Source organism: Mangifera indica, chromosome 3, assembly GCF_011075055.1.
Source record: "Mangifera indica cultivar Alphonso chromosome 3, CATAS_Mindica_2.1, whole genome shotgun sequence".
In the NCBI taxonomy this organism is placed as follows: domain Eukaryota; kingdom Viridiplantae; phylum Streptophyta; class Magnoliopsida; order Sapindales; family Anacardiaceae; genus Mangifera; species Mangifera indica.
Genome location: NC_058139.1, coordinates 12213718 through 12235251, shown reverse-complemented (window position 1 = coordinate 12235251; position 21534 = coordinate 12213718). Strand labels below are relative to the sequence as shown.

Here is a 21534-nt window from a genome sequence, read left to right as displayed (position 1 = left end):
AATAAGTGCAATCACCGTGAAATCGACACCCACAACATGAGACTCTTTCTTATCCATGAAGGAGAAACAAAGTATGAACAAGAGCTTCTTATGTCCCATAAAAGACCCACATCATACATCCTCACAACCATCTTGTATCTGGAAGAATTTTACAAGTTTCAACAATGCCAAATACTAAGTATTTGGATTATAGTCTGTCAACTTGCATCTTTGTTTTCTCATTGATTTAGATTTGATGATTGATATTGTTGTTGTTGATTTAAGTTCAGTTTAATATTAAGCTCTGGAACTTACGAATTCTTTATTATCATAATTTTCTTACATCCACTATTCTATTGTTGTTTACTTGTTAAACTATATACATTAGAAACAGAAAAATTGAAACGTACTTACAAAAGAAAGTATTCTGATTCAATTAGAATTCAGGGATCAAGGCTGCTCAAGCAAAATTCAGGCAGTCTTTCAGGGATCAAAAGATTTAAAATGCAATTACATATTTTACTGACCTATTTATGTGTCAGATCATGCTGTACATAAATTTTAAATTAGAAATACAAATCGACCATCTACTGTATCAAACATTTGTTAAGCATTTCAAGACATTGAATCAAGCCTTTCCATGATTATCCTTTAAAAATATATATATGGCTTCCTTCATCTCACCTGTAAAGAGAAAGGGAGAGAGAGATTATCAAGTTTGTCACAATTCTTGAAAGAACTCAAATTTGGAAACTAAAAGACATGTGTAAAATAATGTTAAATTAAATGGTGAATCCAAGATCACTAAATAGCTTAATGAATCATATGGTAAAGCCATGAACGTAAACATAGAGAGAAGATTAAAAAAAAAAAAATACTCAACATGGACCGAACACTCTGCTTTGGAATAATTTGGGAAAATAAAGAACCAACAATGATAACTCCATATAATGAACACATCCAAGACAACTGGATAGGCTCAAAGATACTTGAGGTCGATTGATTAATAGCAACATTCTTAGGAAGCATGCTTGTGAAATTCTTGGGGAAGGTACTGAATCAAGCAAAACATATTGTAGAATTTAAGTGTGTGCTATTGGTTTTTATATTTATAAAAGCTTGACTTCAACTTCTTTAGATTAGCCACATAAATCATTTTTCACTATAGGGCTCTGAAGAAACATATCCTCCATTTACACAGAACAGCCATGTCTCCACTCATGCTTCTATCAAGATCCTTTCTTGTCTTCCTCTTATCCCAACTTTGTATCAGTTACAATTAGAAACCTTCTCCTCAATGACTGACATTTCTTTAAACTTGATTCTGTACCCAAGAATTTTAACCAGTCACAATAACCTAGATCTACAAGAACCAAGGCACTATCCAGAGTTTTGGTTACACTTGCCTTTTAACCCAATTGATCTCGCAACACTAGTTCCTTGACTAAGCAGATACAGTGTCAAATTACAATAATATGGTTCCATTATTCTATGTTTATCCCAATAGCCTGTTGCTGATATGTAACAAACAGCAATAATTTCTCATGGAAATGAATGGTTGAATAATTTACCTCACCAACATTTAAATCATAATAAACACCACTTTCTGATATTCATTATCTGTTCAAATAAGCAAAAGCTGATTTAAGTGAATAAGGTTAAACAATTCAACAAAAACATCATAAAAGGAAACGAACCTTAACCATGAGTGACAGATCTCATACATGGGAACTGATCACTTTATTAGCATTCTAAAGCATATGTGGGGACCTACAACAAAGAAAAAAAGCCAACACATAAGCACCAAGTATGATAACAACAAATAAATTGTCAAACCAGAGTATTAAAAATACAAATATTAAAGCAGTGACACCTCAAAATGATTGATTTCACTCAAAAGGCCAGCACTCAAAAATATGTAGACAACCAGGCAATTATGAGGTACCTGCTTTCCATGTTTTCAGCACATTCATAGGGTCAGGTATGTAAAATACTCCACAACTTCAACTACAGACCCTAATCAAAGCGGAGAAGAGAAGATCAGAACACATCCTCTCTCTCCATTTTATCTAAGATGTCTATGCACATACACGACTACTTTTTTTGTATTTGCCACAAGAGTTTGTGATTGCTCAGATAATTTTACCATGAAAATATCTCTACATCCTTCCCCTGCAGCCGCTTCCCCAACAGGATCGGTCAGATGTCAAGACTCCATAGTTAAGAATATTTTCATGCTTGATTTTTTAAATTCCAGATACTCATTTATCTTTTGATTCCAACTGATTATTTAAACATATTAAAAATAGCAGGTGGCTCTGAAAAATACTATCTCAGTATCTCCCATTTCAATCCTATCACTTGACACTAGACACAATCACACAAATTTCTTCCTAATCAATAAACCAAAAAGGTGAGATAAGTGTCTATAGAACATAAAAAATTCACAGATACAATTATTTCATGCCATTGCTTCAGCACCAGATAATCCTAGAACATGTATTATAAAACTTAAAAGTAACTGCTAAATACAAAAGCAACTGTGTATTTCCTATATTTATGTGTAAAGGAAGCAAGTCTCAATATATATGAGATCCTAAAGCACTTTAAAATTATATTGCACAGAACTGTTATTGCTTCATCTTATCATTTTTCAGGGGTATGGCAGCTGATCCAGTCCTTCACATCCTAGACTTCCAAGTGATGTCGTTTTTTGGTCATTTACCACTTTCATTCTTTTTCATCTCTCTTTTGTTCTCCCCTTTTTAGAAGAAAAGGAGCCAGGAAGGTATCCACATCATCAATGTTAGAAAACGGATATCTTAGATATCAAAGTTAAAACAATTTACTAACATGATATCATAATTAAAACCAAATTTGATTCATACAAATAAATGTGAAGACCAGCCAAGTATAATTTACAATAAATCACTAAGAGAAGTAAACTACCAAACTAGTAAATCCATTATCACACTGCCAGACAAAGTCAGACTTCATGTAATGAACACTAGAAGACTTATTTTGGCAAAAAACATAATACTAAGCAATTAATAAGAAGCATAATTTCATTAGATGAATATAGTGGAATAATAAAATTATCGATAACATTGTGCATTTATCTACCTGAAGTGTGTTCTCATCAAAAAGAGAGGACACTGTGTAATTCATGCCATAAGAACCATCACATTGTAGAATCCTAAGCTTCCCTTCCTGCAATTAACAGCAGATCAATGATAAAATTAAACACAAAGCTGCAGGATCCCAGAAGCGAAATCCAAAGCATGAAATATTTACCTTAGTTCCATATACAAGGCCACCCCCAACTGAAGGGTGAAAGCATGCCACATTAACCTCATCCTCAGCACTTGGTAGAACTCTCACAAGTTTCATATCAGAAATTCTATAGACCTTGGTGTCAACAACAATATTTTAATCAAGACAGCATACATGGATAGAAAATTGAAACCAAAAGAAAATCTGTTTCTATCATTACAAGGAAATGCAATCAGACATGGACATTCTTCCTGTGCACTTGAGCAATATCCCTTCTAATGCATATAAATATTGAAATAACAAGAACCACTTATTCATTTATTTTTACAAAACAAACAAATTATAAGAAAGTCTTCCCTACCCACCATTCGATCCTGAGACCTCTAATACAATCCCAAAAGTAAAACTTCTGAAGCATCTTCAGTAATTATCATTTCTCTCCATAATAATACATTTCCTATGATATATGATTGGGAAAAGTTAAACAATAAAATCTTTTATTTCTTCTAAAATATCGTAACTGCATCAAAAGTGAATATATTCTTTTCAAGGAGTGATTGATTAGAATCAGAGATGAGATTGTTAGGTTCCTCAATAAAGCAAAACAGTTCAAATTTAGTATAAATTGTATTATCCAGTTTCAAAGGAATTGAAAGACTTCTCTTTTTTAATACAACTTAACTGGGAGGGTGTTTTGGGCTAATTTGTACTGTTAGCTTATTTTTCATCCAGTTTCAAAGGAATTGAAAGACTTCTCTTTTTTAATACAACTTACCTGGGAGGGTGTTTTGGGCTAATTTGTACTGTTAGCTTATTTTGGCTCTGGAAGGGAAGATGATCTTTGGCACACTTCTGTCAATGCTTGTATAATGTTTTCCCTTTTCTTTTTTTTGTGATCTCTTCCTGGATTTCCAGTCCACTGATGGTTTTTTCACCCTGTGTAGGAAAGTAGGAATAGATCCCTAAACTTTAGGGATTAATATTCCAATTTATTCATCGTATTTTCTAGTTTTATTTTGTCCTGAAGCTGATTTAGTTTTAATTGCTTTCCTAAACTGTTGTAGATAATGTATAAATTCACCTTTCAATATTAAATGAAATCAACCAAAAATTCATCAATTTCTTTCTGTTCTGGTTTCATCCTCTTATTCGTCCTTGTTAGGAACCCAGCTACTCTCACTTAAACACAGCAAGAAATTGAAGAAAATGAGTAGAGGAAGCTTGATTTTATTGATAAAGGAATTTACAAGGATAAACCAGCAATTCGAGAAGTCGAGGCCTTTCAATTCTGGCCATTCAAGGCACTAGAAATCTCCCAAATCAGTCCTAAGGCTGCCCACAACCAAAGGTTTCCCAAAAACCTTAATTTTTTTCCTCCCCCCTTTTTTACCACCCCAACTACCCTTCATTTAATAAGCCTACCCGCTAGAATTGGGACATGTGTCCCAAAACCCTAGGTCCTAACAGTTCTCCATGAAAGTAAGTTGGACTCAATTCAATCCTCATTGTTTTCATATTCCTAGTCACAAGACTATTTTCTTATTTCAATCCCTTCTTTAGCATAGTTAAAACATTTCTTATTAAAAAAGATATTAGTTGTACCATAGCGGGAAATATGTGATGTGTAAAATGTCGATTCACAGCAAATGAGAGAGCTTCTACCAAGAATTTAGAAAATTATAGTCACCCCATGTTGGGAGGAATATATCACATACACTTCAAAACTTTTCAACATTATCTAAGAAATTGTTCTTTCAAGAAAATTGACCGAGGTCTAAACTTGTTTGGCCATTTTTCTTCCATTTTATAGTATTTTCTCTATTCTTTCTAACTAAATTTTGATTAACCAATGAATATGAGAGAAGATCTTTCACTTAGGAATCCATAAATCTGTTAGGACTTAATTATAATAATAATAATAATAATTAAAGATAATATTAGATTAGGATAAAATATATGATTAAGATAAAATATTTAACATTATGATAATATTAGGGTATTAGGATAATATTTAAAAAGATATTATTAGGATGATATTTGATGAGTTATCTAAAGGGAAGGGAAGATTGTAATAGAAGAGAAAAAATATTTGTTATTTGGGTATCTGGGCAGCTATTAGCTGATAGCGAGGCTACAACCTTAGAGGAGAAGTTGACACCTCTTATTTGTTGTCAGTATTATTTATTTAATATAATATATCTATTGAGTCTCTATCAAAGTAGTATCAGAGCAGTAGGATTTTGATAATAAGGATAGTTGATATGATGCAAAATGAAAATGGAAGATGGAGGTTTGTCCGACAATTGACGAAAATGGAAATCCAAACAATATTGGCAAATGGAATTTGTCTTTCTTGTGAAAGAATAGAAAAACCCAATCACAACTGTGAATGTAAGTTATGGACGGTTCTTATGGTGGAAGAGGACAAATTAGATGAAGCTGGCATCGTAATTGTATTTGATAAGAAACAAGAAAAAAGAGAAACTCATTTGGTTGAAATGGAAGATTCTGACAAGGAAGTTGAGGAAGACAATGAGATTGAAGTTCAACCACCATCATTATTGTCTGAGGAAGAGGAAGTTGAGGAAGTCATTAAAAAATCTGTTCAATCATCGTCGCTGCTATTTGAGAAGGAAGTCACAAAAAAATCTATTCAATCATCGTCGCCGCTATTTGAGAAGGAAGTCATAAAAAATTCTATGATTGACAATAAAGACAACAAGATCAAGGCTGAACTAAGAGTTCTTGTGGTGGATGATATTGAATTCGGCAAGAAAAAGGTTTTAAGGTTGGGATTTGAAACATATGTGACCATACTTAAAACAAACGATATCAAAGTAGTGTTTTTGATAATGACAAATATGAAGTTGACTTTTCCTACCACCAACAATTGGAATGGCAAAATAGGAGAAATTTTTTCAAATTTGGTAGGAAAAGATGAAAAAAAAACCTTAAAATAATCCCCACCTTGAAGACAAGGTGGTTTTTTAGGGAAGGGTAATGTTAGGACTTAATTATAATAATAATAATAATAACAACAACAACAATAATAATAGTAATAATAATTAAAGAAAATATTAGATTAGGATAATAATAATAATATTAATTGATTAAGATAATATTATATTAGAATAAAATATATGATTAATATAAAATATTTAATATTATGATAAGATTAAGATATTAGGATAATATTTAATGAATTATATAAAGGGGAGTGAGGATTTAATAGAAGAGAAAAAATATTTGTTATCTGGGTATTTCGGCAGTCATTGGTTGATAGGGAGACACCTTAGAGGAGGAGCTGACACCTCTTATTTATTATCAGTATTATTTATTTAATATAATATTGGGTCTCCATCAAAATCCCACCATCAAATAGTCCTTAAAAGTGAATCTTTTAAGTACATTCAAACTAGGGACTTTGAATTGCATCTCAACCGCTCTAAAATCGTTTTAGACACAAACTAAGTGAAGAGTTGAGCTACACCATTCAAATCTTTCTCACATAGAATCACATTCGAAAATCATCCTAAGATATAAAAATCATAATTTCTAGAAAGCAAGTTGCAAAAAGTATATGGCCAGAAGCAAAAAAGTAAGAAATATATAAATTTATACCTCTAGAATCGTGTAAATGGGAATTGTTGCCTCTCCATCAATGACAACACTTTTTAGAAGTGAACTATGCCGACGGCCGTAGGCAAGCAATAAGTGCTCTGATGTGGGTGAGAACTGAAAGATTATAATAATGTATGATCAATAAACATATAAAGAAGTAGTGAATCAAATTATTGGTGTCATACAAGTTTCTCTGCAGGTCTAAAGCATAGCTAGCCAATTGCCATAGTACCACTAAAGAAATCAAAGTACAACCAAACAAGATTAAGGCTATTTAATTAAAAAAATCACAGATTAGAACTGTTATGAGAGTTATTCTCACCGTTGACCCTATCAGCTTCCCATATTGATGATGAATATTATATTTTTCTTTACCACAAAATAGAAACAATATTGCAGGCTCATAACTCGCTCTTTGGCAAACCAATAAAAGATGGCTCTGACACATTGAAATCCAAGGCTCACAAGGCTTCTCAATGCTTTCTTTCAGCTCATCTCTTTTCTTCCTTTCAATCAAACACATGTAGGAAAACAAGTTTACTTCCCCTATCATATGTTTTCCTTCCCTCATACCCTTTCTTTCCCTCTCTTTATCCTCCCTACCAACAATTGAAAGCAAAGGTATGCAAGCTAACAAGCAGCAATATAAAAATGCCTATACAACAGGTCTTCAAAATTTTAGCATGTAAACAATTTAGTAGATTAACTTTCTTTTTTATTTTTTTTCCCAGCTGTTGAATACTATACAGCTGCACCCATTATAATTTTTTATTCAAAATTGAAAATTGAACTTCCTATGCTTTTATTAAGCAATTACATCCATCTACACTAAAAAGGATATATGCTGAATTAATTATGATTTTTAATTTTTATCCAGAGAATTATTTGTTTACATATTTAAGAAATTTGTAAAACTATCCAAAACATTAGGACATGAAACTTCTCGGAATATGATAATATTATCAATTTACACATTAAATAGTTAACTGACCATCCCCCAACCTAAGCTCAGTCACCTTCCCAATTAACACAGTGCACAAAAAACTTTTACTAACAATAGAAAAACCACCCCTGTTGCCTTTCTAACCCTAGGAAGCACAAGTAACTCACAAAGGAAGAAAACATTTCAAATAATCTTGCAAATACAGTTTATAAATTAGTACTTATTTCAGGAATCATATACACATAAAAGATCCTCACAATAAATTAAACAGATATCCCCCAATCCCACAAAGGGAACCACGAAGTCTATATTGAAAAGATTGCAAGTTGTAATATAATGCAACAACACATTGATGTCCACAATGTAACCAACCTGAATTGAAGTTAAACAATGAGCAGCTCTAATTGCCCGAGATGCAAGCACCAAACCAAATCTAAATGGACAAACATAACATCTAGTTAGAATAGAACAATTGAATAATATAAATAAATATCTGCTAAAAACAGGACCAAAGAATTGAGATGTATAAGATGTTTAAGCTTTACGTTGCCTCCTCCAGGGAATATATCCGAAGCTCATACAAAACTTGGTGAGCTGAAATTGGGTGTCGAGTTGGGGAGGTTCCAGTCCCTGAGACACCATGGTGTACTTGACTTTGTAATCCAGGATCAGCTTCTAAATGAGGCAACACACATGCAACACAGGCTGCTAAATATCTTCCACAGGGCGAAAAATGAGCACCCATTTCGCTGCAAACATGTTTTAATATTTATCATTAGAAAGAAGAGGCCTCAAATGCCATAAATAGTAGTATTACAATGAGAATTGACAAAACAACCATAAAGGTCATTAATGCTCATATAGAGAAACTCTACATTAATTTTATAATTTGTGACCTTATGCTCAAATGTTGCTAGTATAATATCTTCAAAGAAAAACTGATACTCATTCGCTCTACCTTAGGCTTTTTAGTTTTTAAACTTCTAAAGTTGTTCATCATAATATCAAAATGCCAAGAATTTTTTGTTTAGTTTTTTATAAGAAACTGGAATATGCTAAGAATTTAATATAATATAAGGTTATACCTACAAAGTACAGCATGTGGTATAGTCAAGCAACAGCGTTCGCCTTCAAGATGAGCACACGGATCTTTTATATCATGTGGCCAGATTCTTAGCTTCACAGTGCAAGGCAATTCAGCTGCAGCAGCTGAAGCCAGGGATGTGGAGAAGTCAGATTGAAATCTGCTAACAACAGGTTGTGCACCACTTTCACTATGAGGGATGTTAACAGAAGCAGTCCTTTCACCAGATCCAGATACAGATCCAGTTCCAGTTCCAGATGTTATGCAGGAACGTGAAGATTGATGTCCTGAACCAGATCTTACACTGACCCTGGTTTGACCAGCATCGTTTGATATTACTGAGGAAGTTGGTAGATTTTCCATGTCACCAGATGCTGCAAAGTTATCATGAGCAGAACCATTAAGTGGTCCAGTTATGTGCTGTGCTGCTTGGCTGTGTCCAAATAACCAACTTTGCAATAAAGGAAGCTCCCAATATGTTGGATCACCCAAAGGGAACATATGATTACTTCTTCCTTCAGGCTGCATTTCCACAGTATCCACAGCAGTTTCAGGAACTGCATTAACCATTTCATTCACCAAAGTATCTGTCACTGCTTCTTCTGGAATGGAAGATGAGTTATTAGGTTCAATAGGAGACAACACAAGTTCATACTGCCCTGAAGGAGTTGAAAAAGTCAAAAGGCGCACTGAAGTAGAAGAATCCACTCTCTCTTGTGTACGACTTGCACCAACATCTCCATCAGTATGTTGCAAAGATATTCTCTCATAGTCTCTAGCAAATGAAGGCCAAAGCAAGAAGGGTAAAGTCATGAGAGGTGGTTCATCGGCCAAGGTAGGACGACCACTAAAACAAGCATCAGCCATATATACAGCAGGTGGAGGATAGCACAAATAACCTGGACAGGTTGCCAGCGTCATTGGCGAGTCTGATGGGTCTAGGTCATTTACCTGCAAATAAGCAGAATATAAGGATCCATAAGGAAAAAGAAAAAAAGCATCAGATGTGAACCAAAAATGTCACCTCAGCCGTTAACAGAAATGGAGCACCATGAGGGTGAAAGTGCACAGCCCGCAGTGAACGGCGTGTCTTCAGCACAACTTTTGGTGAAGATGTCTCCCCTCTTCTGTTATAGTGCCATATATATAGCTAGCATAGAGATTCTTAGACCATCAAAAAGCAAGCCAGGATGAAAATCTAAAGTTTAGTCTGATAATGACGAAATATCACCTTGTGACCAGACGCTACAGCAAGATGCTCCCCATGGGCATGAAAAGCTATAGAAGCAATAGGACGGTCTGCACAGAACGGGGAAAAAGTTAAGAAATCATGAATCATACTCACAGCAAAAAAATTATATTCTCCGCAGAATCAATAGAATGCTGCACAAAGAGATTCTGAAACATAATTACAAAAGTCACGTGATCCTATACACTCTGCAGTATTTGCATCCCACAACCGGACTTCATGATCCAAACTTCCACTTGCAAGTATTGCAGGATTTATTGGATGAAACCGAACCTGCAAAAGTTGCACAAGCACATGAGATGGGAAGGGGTTTAAAACAATACATTCACAAACTACTGAATGTTTCCATGCATTGAATCTAATTAAAAGGAAAAAAGTTTCAGTGACTGGTTACAGATATAGAGCATGTTAAGATTACATAACCTAATAAATAAGCACCAGGAAATTGAAGATTTTGGTCGCTTGAACAAATTGAAAGGATATCCAATGTACATAGTTGCCTTCTCAGCTTAAAAAAATTTATCCACTTACCATGCACACTAGGAATCATATAAATGAAAGCAGCTCACTATAGCCAATAAATATACAGCATACTACCAAATATATGATCCATTGTAGCTTTCATATGAATAGATTCTTCTTGGAACATTTCAAATACAGGTAGCTGAGAAAAGATAAAATCATGTCAGAGTGATAGTAACAGAGACTTACCACCCAGGGTGTCCTCCGGTGACCACGCAACACTCTTAAGCATCTTCCAGTTTGGCAATCAATAATCTTTACTGTATGGTCCCCACTGAACAAACAAAACCAAAATGGAGTTTCAAGAAAACAAATCTCTTGGAGCATATCATCCTTATGGTCGGCACCAACAATAAAATCACAACTTACTGTGTAGAAGCCAGAGTCTTTCCATCAGGGCTGAATGCCGCTGCAATAGTTGACCTTGGGGGAGGCAACAATGCACAATAATTTGCTGATAAGCGCTGCAATGATTCTGACTCTACCCTGAACCCAGTAAAGCATACAAATTTAGAAAATAATGTCAAACACCAAAACAACACAGTAAATTTAACCATCCAGAAATGAGTAAAATATTTTCTACCACACATCAAGGCAACAAAAGCAAAACAACAAAACCCATGATTTACCATGAGATAAGACCTCGTCTTGCATCTTGCTTCTTCTCAAATCTTGATGCCAACGAACTAGAACACTGCTTTGAAGCTTCTTTCCATCGTCTTTTAGACAAACGCTTTGTTTGAGGACAAACCTCTCTTTGTGACAATAGTTTAAACACATTGCTACCACAACCCAATTCACAAAAACAAAACTAAATTAGCTACAGTTCCATTTAGGCCACAGAACAACAAATGAGAAGAAATAAGCAAATCCTACGCGCCATTTAAAAATTGATCCCAGCACAAGCCCAGATATGAATATTCTAATACTAAAACCATACAACCTGTAAAAGTTTTTCTATACACACTAACCTGACAAAAAGATAATGAATGAGAGAAATTAAACTAAACTAGCAAATCAAAATAGAATCATAGACGATGCGGAAATCACACAGAAAAGGTCAGTTTGTAAAAAAGAGATATATGATTAGTTTAGAATTATAATAGCACTCATTAAATCACCTCCTTGTAAACCTAGATAAAATGTCAACAAGTAAACAAAACAAACTGCTAAAAATTAAAGGAAAAAAAGCGAATTTATGATAAAAATTTCACAAACAGCAGCAAATACAAACAAATTACAGGATAGGAGACACTCAATTGAATTTCAGTATCTAACATACAAAACTTTAAATAGTTTTGCGACATTAACTAATATCTATTTGTCTAAATTAAAAACATAAACTTTAAAACATAAATAAACAAGAATTGCGATAATAAAATAAAATTTGTACAGCTCGGGATCAACAGCGCACGTCACACGGGAATTGGAGATGTTTGGAGCAGCTTGAGAAGGAAAGGGTGATTGCAAGCTTGAAGTTGATGGCGCGTTTGGATCGTCTGTCCATATCGAGGTCCTCATGTTTGAAGACTCATTGAGCCATTGAGCTGGTACTAGTTTCTGCCATTTTCTCGAGAATAGGGAAGGAAAAGTCTAATAGAAAATTTAAGAAGAAACGATTAAAGGAGAAAGAAACCAGCAAGGGCAAAACGTATTTTAGATGCTCTTTTTGCTTTATTGCTTGGTTCCGACCCTCTGGAATTCTATTAAATGTTTTAGCCGCGTCTAGATGGTACATTTTAAATATTACTTTTGCATACCAATCCTCTATTATTTATATTATTTTATTTAATTTATTAATAATAAAATATTATAATAATTTTTTATTATTAATATTGATATAATAAATAATATAAAAAATAATATTTTTATATTAAACATTAAAAAATTATTAAAATAATTTTGATATTATTATTTATTAATTTTTAAGGTAAAATTAAATTTATTTTTAATTAATATAAAAAATTATATAAAAAATATTTAAAAAATTATATTTAAAAATATTTAAATAAAATAATTTATTGTTTTTTTGTTACTATTAATTAAACATATTAATTATTTATATCATATATTTTTATCAAATATTGTAATCATTTATACCTAATAACTTTATTAGTAATTTATCTTTGAATTAATCTTTCTATTTTGATAATAAAATATTATCTAAATTAACACATTTTAATATTTATAAGTGGAACAGGAAATAGGGTCACAGGCCCACAGCGCTTGAAATTTACGACAATAAAGAATTTTATTTTAAAATAGAGAATAACTTGAAATAACAATTCTCCATTTTTAGGTTCGGGCCTTCAGCATTCTATGCCCCTTAAATCTCAAATTGTCAGTCTTATTTTCTAGATTTCTTATTTTCTCAATACACGCAAGTTGATATTATTACCATTATCAAAATTTAATTAATCATTTTTAATAGATTATACATATATTTTATTAAAAATTAAACATTTATATTATTATAATATATATAAATCATAATATAACTATTTAATTTTTAATGAAATATATACATAATATATTGAAAATGAGTAATTAATTTTTGATAATGATAATAATATCGACTTGTGTGTTGTAAACTTGTTTGTATTAACTTACGTAATATTAGATTAACTTGGTATCAAAGTCTTGTTAATGATATCATGAATCAAAATTTAATGAGTTAATAATATTTTTATTCATTGTTTGGGATGTCATTTGGTGGACGTTAAAACTTTGATAATAGTATTATGAATAATAAACTAAAAGAAAACAAATTTTTAAATAAATAGTGTTTTATTTAGATTATGAAATTAAAAATAAGTCTGTTATTGGTTGATTAAATACTGTTATAGATAAACTTGAAGATTTTACTCTCAAGGTAAGAAATCTAGATAGGAAACTAAATTATACAATTTATCATATATTTTTAGTAGCTCAAGAGCTAACTAGAGTGGAAGAATCTCTCTCTAAAGTAAGCTTTGATCTACATAAGATTATAGCTCTAGAACATGTTCTTACTATTTTGCTAAATAGGTAAACACAAAAAACTGACTAATAATTTTGGTTATTCAAATATTATCATAAGGATAGGTAATTATCCTATGTTACTAACCCTCAATGATATAGAACAAGTGAATCCAATTGAAGGATACAGTGAATAAGAGATTAAACAGTGTACTCTTGATCTCTGTAACGGGAACCCAAATGTTCGCCAAGACTATTCGGAGTAGTCAGGAATAAAAAGGTTATTAGACGCAGTGCGCAAAGCCTTAAGTCAAGGTTGTACGCAGATACTTTGCTTTATACCAACCCAGATAACGACCATAGAAACAAGAGAATTAGAGTTGAGAAATCCATGGTTGGATAAAGTATAAGCTGTTATAGGATACTGGTATGGAGAATCTCAGAATCCTGAGGAGCCCTTAATGTCACGTAACATGTTTCCTGATGAGGAAACGTATGGCAGATGAAGAAACATTCAAGCAATTCACTGTCAGTCTACAAAATAAATATGTTAGTCTCCTTCCAGGATATATAAATTTTGTAGCTCAAGAGTCCCAAGGGGATTAGGACAAAGTTGAAAAACTGTATTTAAAGGTAATAAAAGAGGAATATTTTGTTTCTAAAAAAGAAGAAAAACGAAAAGTAGAAAAAAAACTTCCAGATATAACTTTCTCGAATGCTGATAAAATTAGCAAATACTACGAAGAGGAACTTAAGAAACAAAAAAAAAATGTTAAAAAGGAGAAACTTCTAAAAATATATTTTTAGGATAAAAAATAGAGGACTTAGAGAATCTAATTTCTAATCTTAGAGAAACTGAGATTAAAGATTATCCTTTAGAAGGAATGAAAAATCCCTTGCACTCTTTTGAAGGATTTCTACGAGAAATCTCACAACCTGAATATACTCCTACGACTTATCCTATGAAGATAAAGTCAGAGTTTACACCTAGACCTACACCAAGATTGATGGAAATATCGTCTAGTGAAAGTTTTCTCCATATAGACTATGTCAGTAATGTAGCTAATGTTATTTTAAATTGGGAAACTATAAATTGGGTCCATGTACAAAACAAATCTTTTGACCTAGGACAAACCTATTGTCATGAGAACATGAGGGAGAAAACCTGTATATAATAAATCTAAACTTCCTAGCCATGGTAGATTTATAAGAAAGACAAAGAAGACTCCGCCAACAGCGAAGGAAAGAGGAGCGAAAAGGTATTGTGCCACTTGTCCCTTGCGCAAAAGTGCAAAAGACTGTGATTGCTGCTAGATGTGGTAGCACAGAACACTATGCCAATAAATGTCCAAATAAGGTCAAACGAAAAGCTAGTATTAAACTACTTAACGTAGACGTTAGTATTAGAACTTTGGAATATGAGTCTATATTAGGATATGAGGTAAACTCGAATGATGAATCAATCTATGAATTGATTTTAGAATATTATGAAGAATCAAAGGAAAACTCTTCAACTAATAAAAAATATTTATCAAGATAAGAAGAAAAGGTCTCTAATCTACATCAGTAAAATATTTTTATAAATAGAATAGAAAATTTACAAAAACCGTCTAATCTATTCACCAATGATAAGGAACTCATTTCTTTAGAACTCAAGACTAATCCATAATCAGTAATTAGCTTGTCTATTAGTTATGAGGACACATCGATAAGCCTAAATGAATAGGTAATTCCAAAGCTTTCTCCAAGAGAAGTATTTGAAAAAACTTCACGATAGATATTTTAGGCTCGAGGACTAGAAGATGTGCATGAAAAGCCTATTAGAGTTGTCATAACCAAATCAAATAGAAGGGAAATCATTTTATCAAATGATGAATAGTTACTAAAGTTACTTGAACTTGTGAAATGAGCAAATAAAAAGTATCACTATGTATAACTAAGAGTTGTATAGGTTCGTGTACAAGGCCTACTTCGGGGAGGTATGAATGTGTCTATCCAAGTTGCACTAATCGATAGGAGGTGGACACTTTTACTAAAGCCTTAGAGGATTTCATACCAAATTAGCTTGAGGAGATTCTTATGGGATGATCCAACCAAGATATGTGGTCAATCTCAAAGAACTAAGCCTTAAGAGGATCATGGTATTATATATTCATATCTCTGGATTGGAAGACTTATTATAATCCAGTAACGAAATAGCAATTTAATATAGGATGATATACAGATTAGTAAATTTTGTCAATCCTAAATTAATGCACTCTGATTCAAGTACAAAAGTACATGGCCTAGGATCAAACTCGATTATTCTAATAAATTCAACCATCGTCAATCCTCGCCAATTGACATGGCTAAGAAATTGGGTTTTAACTTTCACACCGCAATCAAGCGTGGTGAAAACGGAAATAAACCCAAGAATAAAAATTGAAGAAATTGATGATAGGGTTGACATAACTCTTTCAATTCCAAGAATCTTAATTTCAAGGAATGTACATTCAACAAGAAATTCAAGTTCTGAAAGAAGAGAAAAGATAAGACCTAATGCACCAAGGATTAATATACTAGAGAAAGAAAGATTAGACAACTTGGATGTGGAAGTCACATCTCGAGGAACTTTTCTACAAGAAAGATTGTCTGATATAAATTTGTACAGATACCAGTATATGAAAAAGAAGATACTTCATCAACACGAATGATAATGAATCAAAAAGTTCATTCTCATGCACTGATACAAGGCACAATAGATACTTGTATCATCGCGGAACTGGAATTTCCAAAATATGAACCATATTCTTTAAATATTCTAGTAGATATAAAAGTGAAAAAATGCGTAGCATGACAATGTTGTTTTCCACAAGAATTATGAAAATAGCTAGAATAGTCTATCATGAATACAGTCGTTCATGGAGACAAAGTGTGATTACGGAATTTGTCTAGGATGTAACTATATTGTTAAACAAGAAAAAGTTTGTCATAAGGGAAGTTTTATTATTAGACTACCCAGAGGTAGACTTTATTATTGGAAACTCATTTTTGCAGGGTCAAGCAAAGGTGAGGTCATTTATCCAGGATAATGATTATATTATGTTTGGAGGACATACTATTCCTATTCTAGCAAAGCCTAAAACAACTAAAGTTAGAAATGGTTTTAGACCTACAAAGCTAAGGTAAGAAACTGACCACATCGTGTTCTCGATAAAACCTCGAGAAAAATGGTGGATAACATAAGTTGAGCTAGAAAAAAAATAGAAAAATGACCTGTAAAAGGATATTTCAAAGATTTTCTCAAGGTAAACCAAAAAAGAAAGAAAAATCCTCTAAATCATACCTTAGAGAACAAGAAATCTCTAAAATAGTCAAAGGTCATGAATACTCTTCAAATCTTGAAGAAATTAAAAATTTTAAGAGTAACTTTCTCTTTGTTTTGATGAATTACCATTAAAATTATGGGAAAGGAATGAAATATTTGCAGAAATAAAATTAAAAACTCTAGATGACAAAGTCAAAACAAACTCTAGATGATACTCTCCTGATATGGAAGAGGAATTTAGGAAGTAAATACTAGAATTACCAGCTAAAGAGCTAATAAGGGAAAGTAATAATCCTCACTTTTCGCCTACTTTTATGATAATAAATAGAGCAAAGCAAATTAAAGGAAACACTAAGATGGTTATCGACTATAGGATTTTAAACAACGAAACTATAGATGACGCCTATAAAATACCTAACAAATCAACTTTATTAAATAAAGCTAGATTTGGAAAAAAAATTTCTCGATTTGATTTTAAAGTCAAGGTTTTGGTAAATTAAAATGTCTGAGGAAAGTGTACATTTGACGACATTTACATCTCTAAAGGGATTATATGAATGACTAGTTTTACTTTTTGGGTTAAAACAAACATCATCTATATTTCAAAGGAAAATAGATAAGGTTTTTTTTGACTTATCTGAGTTTTGTGTTGTTTACATAAATGATGTACTAGTATTTAGTAAAACTAAGAACGCTCTTGAAGTTCCACTATCAACACAACCTAATATACTAGTTTCTTATGAGACCACAGTTTAGTTGTATGGGATATTGCCCTTAATATTAGTCGTTACAGGATTTCACTCAATATAATAATTTATCCGAAATTTTTCCTAAATTAGTTTGAATACAAGATGATTACAAACTAATATGTCTCTAACTAGGTTAGTACAAAAATGATTACACAATCTCTCTAAGGATATAATTTATGGTGTGTATAGTTCGGTTCAAACTGTAAAATCGAACCGAACCATTTAAAATTATGGTTTGATTTGTAAAACGGTTTAATTGGGTTAGAATTTTCCAAACCGTTTTTTTCAGTTCGGGTTACGGTTTCAGTAATTTTCAAATCGAACCAAACTGTAAATCATATTTTTAAAATATATATATTTTAAAACTACCGTAAATATATAAATGAATGATTTTAAAAAATTCAAGTTATACTAGTCAAATAGTGTATCATATTGTATATTAAAAACTCAATTTATCATATTGTATATCATATTGTATGATACACTTTTTAAAAATTAAATAAATAAACTACTAATAAAATATTATAATTGAGACGTCATCATTTTAGAAAATATCACAAATACCTTTAACATTTTAAAATTTTTCATGTGCACCCTTAATGCATTATCATTTTCTCTAAAAAAGTATATCAATTTGTATAGATAATATGTATCGTATTGTATGATATATTTACTGTATCGTATTAATTCAATATAATTTATGATACGTATAGTTTTTCATCTATATCGTATCATATTGTGTGATACAATATATATCGTGTATTGTAGGATCTGATAACTATGGTTCAAACTATAATCTAAACCGAAACAAATCGTATTTTTTCAGTTCGGTTTGATTTGGTTTGAAAATTTTTCAAATCATTTTTTCAATTTATTTTCAAAAATCTTTCAAATCACATCAAACTGAACTATACATACCCTTAAATATAATTTAAGCACTAAGATTGGAAATGATTTTATTGATGTGTACAAACTTTTTAGTATCTTTTCTTTGACTACTTTTCTTATTTAACTCTCTAACCCTTCAATATGCTTCCAAGACTTGCCTTTATGGATAATTAATATGTTAAACCAAATTTGTTTTGAAAAAATTGTAATAAAATAAAAATTATATTGATAATTTTTTAATATTTAAAAAATTTAATAATTAAATTATTTTTTGTATTAATTGTAATATTATTTTTTAATAAAATATTATCATAATTTTATTATTTTACGAATCAAATAAAATAAAACCAATAATAAAAGATAAATTACTCGAATAACCTTTTCTGCCCCATCCAAATGCACTCATTATAGAAAATGTCACCATCTATGCATGTGCAAAAGTTTTCGCTTGATTGTTTGTATTTAGAATTAACTAAAAATAAATGTTTATAATTCACGTAAAAATAATTTTTTATTTATTTAAAAAAAATTATCGATATAATCAAATCATCAAATGTGCATCTTTAAAAAGTTTAAACACAAGTTAAAGTTTGCCTGAGTTCGGCCGTTGTTTTGGCCTGCAGCAAATTGGGCAGCGTGGCCTGTGTTACATAGGCCAGAATTACATTGGCCTGCATATATAGAAATAATATAGAGAGCAACTGCATATAGGAATGAAGACATATGGCATTGAACCGAAAGATTCTGCCATTGAAAAGGACTTTATTACTATAATCCTCTTAAAAGAGAAGAATATGCATCTCCATCCATTATTGAAAATGGCTTGAAATCATAAAAATATGACCAAATGTGAATGTAATGTTCTTTGGTCAATATTCTCTAATAGAAAACTTAATCGGTAGATAGGAAAACAGAAAAAAAAAAAAAAAAAAAAGAGATGAGAATTATAAGGATAAAATACAATAAATAATAAAAAATACGTTTATAAAAAACAATCATAAAATTAAGATATAAAAAAATACGAAACATATATATAGATTTAATATGACATATTATCAATAATATGTTTTTAAAAATACAGTAATACAAAAAAATGTGGTTAATAATCCAAATGTAAAATATATAATTAATTATTAAACCTAATATATAATTAAGAGTCAATCATTATAAGAAATTATCGAAAGATATTAAAGATTTTGATGATAAAAAATTGAGTTTTTGTTTTATATAATTATGATATTATAATAATTAATTGAAAATATATGAGACATTTTTGTATTTAAAAAATTTATAAAAAACAGAAAGTGTAAAAAAATTATAAAAATATAAGTTTAATATGAAAAATATATAAAATATGTATTTAATATGTTTTAGGTTTAAAAAATTAGAATAATGTATTTAAAATTCAAATTAAACAAAAAAACAAATTAAACATCACGTACTAGTTAGATTAGAAAATACAAAAATATTCTCATTTAAAAAATTAAAAAAAATTCTGACGTCGTCCTTTGAAGTGTAATGGTATTTCACTAGGCATAAATTTTTGCGATTTCTCTTTTATTTATTCAAGGAAGTAGTCAAAAACTTGGAAAATTAGTAAATTTCACTAATTATGTGGACTGAGATCAATTTTATATAAAGTGGGAACCCCAGTAAGTTCCAAATTTGTTGCCAAACTTCCTCTTGATGTATACGATTGTGGTTAGCAATTAAAATCAGTTGGCCAAAGGACTGTTCCTCTCCCATCCACACCATCCCCACAATCTTAAAAATATATTGATAACAATTCAAAAATTTTAAATATTTATTCATGACTGAATTATTGTTAATTTTTTTAATTAAAAATAAGAGTAAAATTATCATTTTATTATTAATATTAAAAAATATAAAATTTATTATAATTTTTCATAGATTTTAAAAATTAACTATTTCACACATGTTAAAGTTTTTTAACTTTAAAAAATAACATTTATCTTTTCAAAATATAGGATTTATTTTCAACTGCTCTCTAATGACCATTAATGACTCCCCTTTAAACCCAAAACTATTGTTATTCCTCCTAAGAGCAAATCTTTGTTTGGAATCATTTAGATTAGAAGAATCCAAACGATTCATCATCCAAATGAAGCATTTTTTACCAACAAAGGCCTGCGTTATCACGTTGTTGCATCATATTGTGCCTCTTTGTCACAGATGGAGGTTGAATTTTGTCAATTCACCTCAAGATAGTGGTTGGAGTTTTGTCTATGACTTAAGAGTGATAGTGTTGTTGTCGATGGCTGAAGATGGTTGTTGAAGAGGAAAGAAAATAAACCTTAGGTTTTGAGAAGAAAAATATTATTTTTCAAATTTAGAAAATTTTAAACAGAGGTGAAATTGTTAGTTTTTAAAATTTAAAAGAGAAATATAATAAATTTTATATTTTTTTATTATTAATAATAAAATGATAATTTTATTTTTATTTTTAATAAAAAAATTTAATAATAATTGAATCATGAATAAATAAATGTTTAGTGTTTTAAATTATTATAAATATATTTTTGAAATTCACCTGAAATTTGGATGAAAAATACTCATATGGCCGATCAAATTTAATTGCTAACTGGGTTACACGGTTTCTTTCAGGCTTTGCTTTTTATGGAAAATCCCAATGAAAATTTAATTGTGTGATCACATCTGGGCCTGCAAATCATGTGATTGGGCACCTGTTCATGAAATAGACAAACCGACCCATTGGTGTTTGTATACCTTCTGCAAGTCAATAACGGCAATCAATTTGCCGACAGACAACGTTACGTGGCTATAACTCATGAAGAAGATTAATGTTCGTTGTTGCCAGAAATTTCGTATGCTTTTTCCTAGCCAACATTTAAATTAACGTGGCAACTTCTGACAGAATATGGCACTGTTTAACGTCCTACCTCATTCATATATTTCCCGCCATGTCTCCACTTGTCTTCC

The 21534-nt window shown here is 31.1% G+C and overlaps 1 protein-coding gene across 5 annotated transcripts; it reads right to left on the bottom strand.

Annotated features, from left to right (window-relative positions):
* Positions 1 to 389: 389 nt before the first annotated feature.
* LOC123211209 lies at positions 390 to 12360 on the bottom strand. Of its 5 annotated transcripts, XR_006501362.1 has the most exons (17): positions 12065 to 12360; positions 11301 to 11453; positions 11041 to 11157; positions 10861 to 10945; positions 10314 to 10422; positions 10132 to 10199; positions 9925 to 10050; positions 8902 to 9851; positions 8362 to 8565; positions 8189 to 8249; positions 6874 to 6987; positions 3274 to 3387; positions 3103 to 3189; positions 1925 to 1995; positions 1677 to 1749; positions 1551 to 1599; positions 390 to 663 (listed from the first exon to the last, which is right to left on the bottom strand). XR_006501362.1 is itself a non-coding variant. In XM_044629794.1 (15 exons), the coding sequence occupies exons 1-14, from the start codon at positions 12190 to 12192 to the stop codon at positions 1723 to 1725; spliced, it is 2322 nt and encodes a 773-aa protein (XP_044485729.1). In that variant the 5' UTR covers positions 12193 to 12360; the 3' UTR covers positions 390 to 663; positions 1677 to 1722. The 5 variants fall into 5 exon arrangements, 2 of the variants coding, with proteins under 2 accessions (XP_044485729.1, XP_044485727.1); XR_006501363.1 differs by lacking the exon at positions 1551 to 1599; XR_006501361.1 differs by lacking the exon at positions 1925 to 1995 and having other exon boundaries at positions 12065 to 12359.
* Between the last annotated feature and the right edge of the window lie 9174 nt (positions 12361 to 21534).

Coding starts and splice junctions, on each gene's coding strand:
- LOC123211209 (XM_044629792.1), bottom strand. CDS start 12,192: ATGAGGACCTCGATATGGACAGACGATCCAAACGCGCCATCAACTTCA. Junction 11,454..12,064: donor TGCGCTGTTGATCCCGAGCT/GTACAAATTTTA, acceptor GGGTTGTGGTAG/CAATGTGTTTAAACTATTGT. Junction 10,946..11,040: donor AAGACTCTGGCTTCTACACA/GTAAGTTGTGAT, acceptor TTGTTTGTTCAG/TGGGGACCATACAGTAAAGA.